The sequence below is a fragment of the Lepidochelys kempii genome, chromosome 5 (genome assembly GCF_965140285.1).
Source record: "Lepidochelys kempii isolate rLepKem1 chromosome 5, rLepKem1.hap1, whole genome shotgun sequence".
NCBI classification, from domain to species: domain Eukaryota; kingdom Metazoa; phylum Chordata; order Testudines; family Cheloniidae; genus Lepidochelys; species Lepidochelys kempii.
Genome location: NC_136384.1, coordinates 92,257,110 through 92,269,149, shown reverse-complemented (window position 1 = coordinate 92,269,149; position 12,040 = coordinate 92,257,110). Strand labels below are relative to the sequence as shown.

The 12,040-nt window shown below is 37.0% G+C and overlaps 1 protein-coding gene across 6 annotated transcripts in view; it reads right to left on the bottom strand.

Annotated features, from left to right (window-relative positions):
- Nucleotides 1-746: 746 nt before the first annotated feature.
- The window catches only part of HNRNPK (heterogeneous nuclear ribonucleoprotein K), a 26,826-nt gene continuing 15,532 nt past the window's right edge, over nucleotides 747-12,040 (bottom strand). For 5 of the 6 annotated variants that reach the window (XM_073345051.1, XM_073345048.1, XM_073345050.1 and 2 more), the window contains 5 exons: nucleotides 5,364-5,414; nucleotides 3,109-3,130; nucleotides 2,949-3,031; nucleotides 2,355-2,524; nucleotides 747-1,600 (listed from right to left, as the gene is read on the bottom strand). In XM_073345051.1, coding sequence (XP_073201152.1) covers nucleotides 1,567-1,600; nucleotides 2,355-2,524; nucleotides 2,949-3,031; nucleotides 3,109-3,130; nucleotides 5,364-5,414 — 360 coding nt within the window. In that variant the 3' untranslated portion in view covers nucleotides 747-1,566. The remainder of the gene's footprint in view (nucleotides 1,601-2,354; nucleotides 2,525-2,948; nucleotides 3,032-3,108; nucleotides 3,131-5,363; nucleotides 5,415-12,040) is intronic. The other variant, XM_073345052.2, reaches the window with a different exon arrangement.

Below are 12,040 nucleotides of genomic sequence, written 5' to 3'. Positions count from 1 at the left end.
CAGCATTTATAAAGGTGTTAAATATATACACAAGTGTGTTTAATTTACAGGGGGCAGGGCATGTCACGTCACACTCAAGAGGCTTGCTGTGTGAAAGGGGTCCACCAATACAATAGTTTGAGAACTACTGCTTTATATTTATTTTAGGAATTGAGGAAGCTGACAATTTCTTGTTTTCTCTACTCAATCCTACTTAAACTAGAGCAATTTTTATAAAGCATGTGTAAGAATAGCAACACACAATAACCAGCTTTCTAGTATCTACATCTTTGCCACAAGTGGTGTTGATAGCTGTTTGGGAGGGTAGCTGAAGTGAAATGTCTCAGTAATGAAAACAAGCATCCACACAAACTAGATTTATCAGATCCAGCCGTGTGTAAGGTGGATAGTTTTTTTTTTTTCATTTATTTTTATTTAGGAAGTGAAATTAAAACTTGTAAACTATCACTACAAATGTCAAGGTACATGAGATATCTAGAGGTACTTTTATCATTTTTTGAATTTCTCATGTTTCCTACATAATCCAACATTTAACAGGGAAACAATACAAGTGTTACAGAGTATCTATCAAACTCCCAATTCTTTAGAAGTGTCTACCTCATACAATTGAAAGATGTGAAAACAAATCAAAATGTATTTATTAAAGGTACACCATCTTTCATCTCTATAACAGTGTTATTTGATACAGCAAGGCCATCAATGACCAGACTTCAGGTGGAATCTAACATTGTAACTCAGATATCACAAAGTTTTAAAGGTTTTATTCACATACAGTCAGTAATATAGACAAATGTGCTGCAAATCAGATAAGTAGGGACAAACACTTGCAACAAACCCAAACCCAACCCAACTTTTGCGTATGTTTCAATTTATTCTCAAGCAGCAAAGCTTTGAATCATGGTATTTTCACCAATACACTTTAATTTGCCAAAACACAAAGTCTGTATCAGAAGCAGAAGAACTTAACAGCAATTTTCAATTACAATTCCTTGCGGGGGGAGAAGGGGGGAGGAGAAGAGCATCAACTTTAGATATTACCTTCATGGATATCTAAAAAAATGACCACCAAGTATAGATTCACTAAATTTATTTTAAAAATCATAAAACATTTCTTACAAAAGAGCATTACATTCTGCACACTGCTCTGAATGGATGCCAGAAACATGGACTACTAATATTCTCCCCCTTCAAAAAATAAAAATAAAAATACAGTGTACATAAAGCAGGGTGTTCACAATAGTTACAGAAAAACATTACAGATTACCACCAACTAACAAAAATAAAAACCACTCTCTCTGCTGCTGTTTCAAAATTCCAATGTTAGTCTCGCGCAACACCCTGTTTCCCCCCCAAATATTTGTAAGGAACTAAAACATTACATCTGGTGGACAGCAAAGCTTTCACTACACCTCAAATGCAGAACACCTATGAAGCAGAGGAATGTTGGCTTTTTAAACAGAAGCAGATAAAAAAAAAAAGATGCAGGACTCCTTCAGTTCTTCACTAGTCTTAGAAAAACTTTCCAGAATACTGCTTCACACTATAAAAAAGAAAAAATATCTTGCATTAGAATCCTTCAACATCTGCATACTGCTTCACACTATAAAAGAAAAAGAAAAAAAAGCATGTATTAGAATGGTTGAACATACATTTTGCATCAATATTTACACACATTTTTTAAAAAAACTCAAAATTACAAGTTCTCAAAACACTTGCATATTTTTAAAGACTAAGGGTTTAATTCACATTTAAGCATTAATACTCTGAAGTTCAACATTCAAATCTATTATTACAAAATATTTACTAGTTAGCCAACATGTTAATACAGAAAAATTAAGCAAATTAAATCTAAAGCTGTTAATATTTGGCAGAAAAGACAAGGTAATGCCAGTAAGGTGTGAAATGCTGCATTAACAGCACCAATCGTTTTCAACTTGTCCTGTAGAGGGATGGCCTGTGCCATATGGCAGACTGCGATTTGTTGTCGATTTAGTTATCTAAAAACAACAAAATCACTAGTCTTCCACACAGAACTAGACCAACATCCACTGAAATCTTCTATATTTTCTACAGGCTCTATATAATTTATTAGAAGTAGTTTTTGCAGCAGTTTTCACCAGAGAAATGAGAGGACTGCTTGGTTAAGGCGTCTTCCAGCAAGATTAGTTTTGAGGGCGTCTTCATTTTAGTAAGAATGGAGAACAAAAGAGAATAAAAGGCAAAACTACCAAGTGTAGAAGTCAGGTCCTTATATAGATATTTTTAAAACCCTGCCTTCTAAAAGCTACATCATATAAATAGAGAAGAAGAGCTTTAGAATTTAGTGGGAGTGCAACATTAAAACTTTAACTTGCCTGTTCTGCAGTAAATACTGTGCATTCTGTATCTGATCCTGTGTGCCTGTAATAGTTATTATCCGGTCTTCTGAGCCTTCTAAAGGTTCATCAATTTTGATTGAAGCCCCTGATTCATGACGTATTTGTTTGATCCTCTGACCTCCTTTCCCAATAATAGATCCAGCCAACTAGAAAAAAAAAGCCAGTCATTTACATTTTAATATAAAATTTCTCTGTAAAAGCAGTTACAGAATTCAAGGTGTTACTCTCAGTAGTTTCTATGATTTTTTAGAGTGCCAATGGAAATTGCTCCCTTGTGGCCACCATTTGTTCACAGTATTTTTGAGAAATAGTCAAATTGACTAAGCAAAAAAATCAAGTTGACTAGTCTATTTTGATTGCTCAAGATCAGTAAAATACTAAGTTTTACTATTAGTTATTTTTGTAAAATGAAGCGACAAAATGAACATCAAATAATCGAAGAGTGGCAGTTTGGAAAAATATATACAGCATAGAAAGAAAAAGGGTGAGCATCTGAAATATTTCTGGTTCATTTGTACAATCTGGACAAGATGTTTTAGAGAGCTATTACAAAAAGAATAAAATACTTACATCTTTGGGAATCGTTACTTGTGTTGTGATGATGGGTCCACCGAGATCACCGTATGATCCACGACCCCCTGCATAAGAATAGTCTGATTTAAACGTATGCATCAAGTCCTTATAATACTAAGCAGTAAACTATGCGTAAAATGTATAAATATAAACTTACCATATCCAGACCCACCCTCAAACTATAGGAAAAAAGAAAAAGGTTTAGTGTTCTTATTTAATGAATCAAACATTTAGACAAGAAACGTTTGTAGCAAATGTACTTAACACTCATTAAAGGCGCTGATTTGTTAACTCTGTGTATATCCACACAGCAAAGAGAAACCTGTGGCTGGCCCATGCCAGATGACTCAGGCTCAGGCTGTGCGGCTGTTTCATTGTTCTGTAGACTTCCGGACTTGGGCTGGAGCCTAGAAGTCTATAGAACAATAAAATAGCCCCACAGCACAAGCCTGAGTCAGCTGGCCTAGGCCAGCTGTGATTTTTTGGGAAGACATACCATCTGAAGACTAACCCCATTTTGGGCAAAGAAAAACACCACAGTGCCATAAAAGCATATGCAGAAAGAAAACGACTGCTCTGCACAATCTTTCCAGCCTATGTACCTCAGCTCTATACTGGAAGAAACATCTGGGACTGAGATTGCAATGACACCAAGGATCTGGATATGTATGTTAACAAAAGAATGTGAATTAATAATGTTATTTAGATATGATACAAATGGACATCTCACAATAGTGACTTACTGATCCAAGATCAGAATTTATGACTCAGAAGTGAAAAGCCCAGCATTTCAAAGCCACTTAAACTACTTGGTATGACGACAGCTCTTGTGCTCTACAACGTTTTTCTGAGCCCAAATATGTGACTTTTATTGAATCTGCAGATCGTATCAGCCCTCCTCTCACTCTGCCTAGGTCTAGGCCAATAGTTCTCATCCTGCGGCCTGCTTGCAGCCCAATCGGCACATAGCTGTAACTCATATGAGCCCATATAACCCATAGAGAACTGCATAGGAGAACCACTGGTCTAGGCAAAAATTAAGTGGCAACTGTAAGGCAGTGCTTTAAGAAGATTAGCCCCAATACATAGCCCCAATATAACATGCCCCCTAATAGCCACAGTGCCCCCCTCCCCTCCAATCCAGGATAGAAGAGTGCTAAAAAGAATCAGAGCACATGATCAGTGCAGAAACCTGTCACTAATTCTATGGAACTTCACTTGATGTCTACAGTGCTTCACTTCATGCACTTAGTTCTCCAATGTTCCTGATTAAACACATTTTAACTGATTCCTCTAATTTATCACTTGTAACCTCTTAACTCCTTTTTTAAAGTGCAAAAACTAACTAGATTTGGATACTTATTAAAATTCAAATTATAATTCAACAAATTAGTCAGAAATAGGGGAACATGCAGAATTGTTATTTGTTTGTAGAATTTCTAATTGAGCTGCTTCTTAAAATAATCTCGCATTTATTTACCTGCTACCTCTGGTCCTTTTTGAGAACTATGCCAAAAAGGAAACTATTTAGAACCAAGTGTTCAGTTAATCATTTGTTCCTAAGCAATGAATATGGTATAATCATGTTACTTAGCAACAGAGTTATCAATGCAGTATATTAGAACTTACAGTGGAACACAAAAAAAGAGGAGAATGAAAGCCACTGTACAGGGCTTCATTCAAAGTTATGATTTTATATTTTATCTGTACACTCAAATAGTGCAAAGACCAAGCAATGCATACCTGATAAGATGCTTATCCATAAGTGTATGTTATAACCCAATTTTAACATTTTCATAATTAAAATTTAGCATGAAAAACCAAATAGAATATTTAGCTTCTTACCAATAACTGGTTAGAGTACATTGCCTCAGCAGATCCATAGGGGGATACAAGCACAAAGAGTGCTGTTGTAGTAGAAATTTCTGCAAAGCAGCAAGTGATGTGATGGTAGAGTAATAGCACCTCATGGATCAAATGTTAGGACTAAAAAAAGGGGCAAAAGGGGAGAGTGGATCTAAAGAGGCAAGATATTGAAACAACAATAGTTAGAGGCTCTTTACCATTTTCTTCTTTGAGAAAGTTTCTGCATATTTGTACTCTGGGATATTAACTGGTAGTACAATCCCCAAGAGAAAGCTTAGCAACTGCAGCATTTGCTCTCAAGAAATGGACAAGTGAAAGATGTCAAATGAAGAGTATACCTGCATGAATCTGTAGCCAGAGCACTAAATGGAAGGTTTCTATAACTTCATAGTACTACACAAGCCTGTCATGGGCTATACCTAAACTGAAGAATTGCCTGATGTCCTTCTCATTGTCTGAGGAGAACATCCTTAACCAGCTAAAAAGGCACTCCCTCTGAAGCAGTAATTATAGCAGATCAAATTAAAAGGAAAGAAGCTCACTCACCAATTCTGGTGGTTGTATGTCATCACAGGCGTCCACGTGACACTGCATCATCTTGCGAGAGAGAACATGGTAAAGGGAGAGAATGGGGACAAGAGAAATATATCTGAGTCCATGTCCTCAAGCAGAACTATAGCTAACGAAGTGAAGGTGTGCATGTACAAACACACACAGAGGATGGAGATGTGTAGGGGAATACCCTTGTGCTCCCAACCACCTTCGCCAGTATAGAGTACCGAAAAGGGAGAAGGAACCAACTGGCCACTCTGTTTCCTCTAGATTCTGGCCAGCGGCAGGGCTTTTGGAGGGGGGAGCCTGAAATGGCTCATCACTCCGTCTCTGCCCCTTTGGATGGGACAGATTTTCCTGTTAAGGATGCAACAAATAGGGCACTCTGAGTTAGCTTTACCACCTATTGGCAAATGTTACCCCCCAAGCACCAAACCCTCATGCTTTTACTTCAGATTCTTCTGCCTGATGAACCCTCATTTCAATAGTGAGTGCAGAATAATGAAGAGTGGGAAGCGAAGGCTCTCTCTCCTTTTTGCAAGAGCGGTAACTGTACTTCCTCCTTATTTTAGTATCCCTACTAATGGGGACAAGCTGTGTGAGGTAATATTTTATTGGGCCAGCTTCTGTTGGTGAAAGAGACAAGCTTTCCATCTTACACAGAGTTCTTCAGGACCTGCTAGTTCACCATCAAAAGGTGGTCGAGTTAAAGATATTATCTCACCCACCTTGTCTCTCCATTATTCTGGACCAACATGGCTACAACACTGCAAACAATGGAAGATACCCATCCTCAGAACTGTTTCACTTTTGCTGAAGGTGCAACCTACTCTCCCTTCTCCCAACTTATGGACTATGTTCCTGACCTTGAGATTCACATAAAATCATCTATGGTCAAAAGATTCAGTTATCTCCGAGTTGTGTTTTACACACAAGTTCTGCTTATGGCTCCACAGCTAAGTCTGAGTACTTAAAGTAGGGCTAATACCACTGTGTTACATCCTTACAGCACATCCTTCCTGAAATTACAGCACTCTTGGGGCACAGAATAAACTTCCTAAAATGCTGGAAATAAACCCGTTAGTTAGTTTGAGTTAATGGGTTCTCTAAGATGTCCAGTACTCTAAGAGTTACATCACATATGTTCCCAAGTGATCTTAACTGAACATACAGACCCATCAACAGTTACAAATAACTGAAGTCTCATATACTGGTTACATTTAAAAAAAATTTTTTTTAATGGAATAATAATACATTTTTGCCATTATTTTTCAACTTGAAAAGTTTCTCCTTCAGCAAAGCCTCACCAATAATTTTCCACATACAACTTGTCTTTGCCCTAAAACACAGGGTAAAGAGTAAACACCTGTAGCATGGAATGAATATCCAGAGAGTGGCTACACTAATGTTTAACATGTTACAACTTGACTTAGTTGGCAATTAACTCACTCAAGGTTAAATAAAAAATCTGGTGTAGATAAGATCCATTGAAAGTGAAGCTGCAATCAACAAAATGACATTTGAAAATGACCCCCACCATTCCCCATGGAATTGGCGGCACCCTACAATGGCTGTCAGGAGCCATCATCTTCCCCTAGGGCAGCTTGACTTCATCCACACTAGGAGCAATGGAAGGCTGTGACCATTCTGAAAATGGGCACTTACTCACTGAAAGCAATAGAAGATGGCAGTCATTTTGTCATTTGCTATTCCACCTTTATGAAAATCTCTGTAGTAGATTTAGAGTAACATTTATCGAGCTCTGCTGAAGGAGAAAGGTTCAATAATGGGGGGAGAGAAAAGCAACCTGTTGTACCAGGTCTACTCATCAGCAATGGCAGGTGGACATTTGGGGGAGGTCTCAAAGAAAATTTGAGGTACTGGAGGGAGGAGGTAACTGGTGTTCATGTATGGAGGTAGGAGAAAATTACGGGATATACACAGGGAAATGTGGAGATCAGGAGTTGTGGTATCTGACCAATACACGCAGGCTGCTTTGCGTTCATCTAGACGAATGCAAAGTAGACCAATCATGATAGTGAATATTGCTTTAAAAAACATTTCACATATCTTATCTTCAAATGATAAGAAATATCACATGGTAATAAAATTGTCAAACTGGAGTTAAGCTTTGAGTACAAATCAATAATGTAACAGAACCAATAACTTAAAAAAAAAAATCCAAACGTGTTATACTATGCAGCAAAAGCATCCCAAAATAACCTTAATTCCATCCTGTAGTGATACCATTCAACCACAATAAATATATTACTGTGTGTTTGCAGTCCCAGATTCAATTAAACTGATTTTTGAATGTTCAGGGATGCTTCCCCCCCTCTTCTCCTGCTGTCACTGAAGGACAGAATGGTATTCAGTAAGGCCTGGAAAAGCAGTTAAGGTTAACAAATGTGGATTTCTTTTGAGTTTAACTGTGAATTTCCTGGATTTGTAACATTTGGATTTGGGATAATTACAACACCTTTGTGATGCTTTCACCATTATGATAACGATATGTACTCAACTTTAACTACCGTTTAATAGAGTTTTTATTTGGAAATATACACTTATGGAAAAAAACTGAATCTGTGTTTAGAGATTAGCTATTAGGAAACTGGTACTTTTATCAAAATGCTAGAAATGTTCTCTTCCCCGCCACCTGCGTTTGTGGAAATCTGCACACTGCCCATTTTAGGAACCCCCGCCCCCTTCTTCCTATTATAGATAAATTACACCATGTTAAATATAATGAAATAAATCTTCTCTTTTCCTTTCTTTGATATGTCTCCTAAGAGAGATTTAAAGAATAAGGAAGATAAAGAAAACTACATGTTATCAGCACTTTTATGTCTACTACAAGGCCAGCTGCAAGGAAGTAATGTCTTTTTAACCAATCCCTTTCCATTCCTCTCATGTAGCTACTGTCCAAGTTGCCACTCTACTGGTACCTCTAGGTTTGTTTGAATTATCCCAGTAAATTAAGTAGTAAAACTGCTTATTATTTTAGGATTTTATTTATTTATTTATAGCACAATTATTCTGTGGAACTCATTGCTATAAATCATCATCAAGGCCAAAAAATTAGCAGGATTAAAGAATTACAGATTTGTATGAACAAGAGTAATAGTAAACATATTAAAAAACCAAAAGCACCATTCCCTCCACCCTCATAAATCCTTATGTTTTAGGGCTTAAAACCGGCCTCTAACTACCGGGGACAGAAGGAAACTTTCCCTGGGGCAGGTTATCCCCTAATTGCAGTGTTTCTTGCAGCACCTTCCTTGCTGGCAAGAGGCTAGAAGACCATATGGACCACTAGCCTCATCCAATAAGGTAATTCCTATATTTCTAATAAGCTACCCATTGTGTTTATAATTATTTTAATTACAACACTGCACTTTTTACAGCTTAAAGTGAGCAACGTGGAAGCGGAAAAAACTCATTTATTGTCCAGAAAGACAACAGCTTCAGTATTTATATCAGATTTCCTTAGAAGTTTTTTGTTTTTCTTTTAGTAAATGAATTTAATTGTGTCTAACCTTCAGTATCAACCATCCATTTGTGTAGATATTGCTAATATTTATGTATGAAACATTATGTGCCAGTGGTTTTTCCTTTTTATTTTTAAAAACCAGAAGTCTTTGCCTGATATAGCTTAAAGATTTAATATTACAGTGAATTTTGATCTTATTTTCTTTTGTATGTGCTTCAATCTGGTTGATAATTAACTAAATATTTTCTAAAATCCAATAAACTGTTAAGATGTACCATGACACAGCTTTTGAATGAGCAGAACAGAAATAGCAGCTAAATTATAAATCTGGAAACATGGTTCACTTTGAAATGGAGACTGACTTCTTACGTTTGTAATTCCTAGCTGTACATAATTCATGTAAGCTATTTCATAAAATTTTTTGGGGAAAATATAATTTAAATAAAAAACATTTTAGATGAGGATGTACCACCACTTTATATGTTCAAAAGCCTGTGAAAGGAGGAATTCTTGGAGCTCATTCAGGTCTTCTTATGTAATCCAGTTAAAAGCAAGTATCTCTCGATAGGCTTGAAAGTCAACTCTATTTATCTAATCTGGACTAGATTCAAATCCAATGTCTATGGTGGTTCTGTAACTAGAGATACAGGACGAATCAATCCTTTATAGCCTTCCTTGTGAAGAAATTTCTTAAACAGAATGGCCTGCACAACTAGCAATATATAGTTATAGCTCTTAACTTAGAAAACAGACGTGAATATTCCAATTTAGTGGATTAAGTGAGAGGAACCAAAAAAATTATTTTTAAAAAAGCTGCAACAACTTTTCCTTTTCAAAGCATGTTTTCCTTTTTCAGGATCTGGAAGATTCTTAACTGTCAAAGTTCATAACCGAAACTAAAAAAGTCTCAAACTAGCAAATCTATTTACCTTCAATCTGGATAGAAAATCTAATAGTTTTAAGACAAAAGAGCTGGGACCAGTGTAGGAAATGCTCACACCAGAAGTGCTGAACACAAGTTGGGGATAAGAGAATAATGTGACTCATGCTGGTCACTGGAAAAAAGTGGCAGAGAAAAACAAGCACTCCCATGTACTTCACTTCCATCCAGCCACATGGTATCTGAATGTTGGATCTTTTCCTGTCTTATCAGGATAATGTTGTGCTGTCTTTTGAGTCATTAGATTTATATAAACATGATCTTACTTTCTGAAGATGGCCTTTACTCCAAAGAGAAACTGCTGAGCTTGAATTAATATGCAAAGTAGATACCATTAACTTGGGTTTGAACAGAGACTGGGAGTGGCTGGGTCATTACACATATTGAATCTATTTCCCCATGTTAAGTATCCTCACGTCTTCTTGTCAACTGTCTAAATGGGCCATCTTGATCACCACAAGTTTTTTTCTCCTGATGATAATAGCTCATCTTAATTAATTAGGGGCTTACAGTTTATATGGCAACTTCCACCTTCTCTGTATGTATATATCTTTTTACTATATGTTCCTATCTATGCATTCGGTGAAGTAGGCTGTAGCCCACGAAAGCTTATGCTCTAACATATTTGTTAGTCTCTAAGGCACCATAAGTACTCCTGTTCTCTTTACTATAAAGTCCTTCAGAGGCTATATTCATATTGGTTCAGCGGAGACTCAGACATTCTGCCAGAGAATTGTCCTTTCCTGTTAAGTGAAGGCAACTGGGAAGATCTTACACTTTATGTATCACTACTCCTACAGGCTCTGTCTCCAATCAGGAGCAGCATCTTTATATTTCACATACAACCATACTTCCCAAACACATGTACAGCTGAGGTTGCTGGGACATTACATTTTTTCTGGCCCTGAGAACAGCAAATGGATTCATTCAATCTGTTTTGAGGAAGTAGCAGTTCTAAGAAGAGTATACATGATCATAAAAGTCAATTAAGCTTGTAATATGAGGGGATGGAAAAAAGTGAACTGATAGGTTCACAGGAAGATGCATTTTCAAGTCTTGAGACTTCTGTTCTGAGAGGAACTCTTAGGTCACCAAACAACCAAAGAACACCCAATAAAAGTTGGCTTGATTGGGACAAAGTAGACTTTCTAGGTTTATTCCATGTTTGAGTCCATAATAAAGAACATTACTATGTGAAGAGAGTATTTTGAAGACATTGTGCTTTGATCAGTCATCCAAGTAAACACATCACTCCAGAAGTCTTTTCAGACACACAGATCAAAATATGAAAATCGGTCTTGAGAACACGAGGTTGGAGGTTGTCAAATGGAAGGCTATATCACCTGATATTTGCACCTATTGATTAGTTCAGTTTCTGAAGATGCAGGATAGAGTAGAAACTCAATTATAAGTGGAAACTCTTCCCTTCAATACTTCTGAGAAATTTCTACTTCTCTGTTATATAAGGATAGTAATTTCCTGCCACAGCAGGTTGTGAAATATCGAAGAGTTGAATAAGGATGGAGTGCAACCGGATCACATAGCTTTCTTGTACTCTAACATCACAGATCAGTATGTTCAACTTTGTGTTACATGGAAAAGCTAGATAGAAGAAAAGGCATGTCTCGTCAAACTTATTGCATTCTTTCAGGTTCCAGACTGAGCCAACAGAGTAGAGAACAATACCTTAGATTAGAGTCTTACCTCAGTTATTCATCTCCCTGATGCCCAAAATGAGCTTTGATATACACTTTCCACACCCGCTCAACAAGTCTCCAGAAGAGGAAACCTGAAATTTGCTGTGACAGTGGATGACTACTGTGAATGTTTCTTTCTGAATCAAGACTGACAGCCCTGAACAGCTAGGCTATGTTAGTGTGGTTTTGTTTTAGTGAAGGGGTTCAACCTTCAATGGACATATTTTCATATCAACTAGGAGCCCTGAGTACTCCACTTGTGCACGTCTATGCAGGTTTAACAGGTAGCCACAGCCTTTGCAGCTATGATCACTTAACACTGTTGATGAATATGCACTGAAATTTTGCAAGAGGATATTTAGCTTTCTTAAAAATCAAACAGAAGATATTTCAGATATAAATTTTCTCCCAGACATAATTATAAGAAAAGAATGGCCTGAAAAAATGACAAAACTTAATGCCTAGGAGCCAAAGACTAAGCCTTTCTTCCTAATTTCCCTTGCTCCAGAGTTTTCTGCAGATATGGAGACCAGAGAACCAGGAA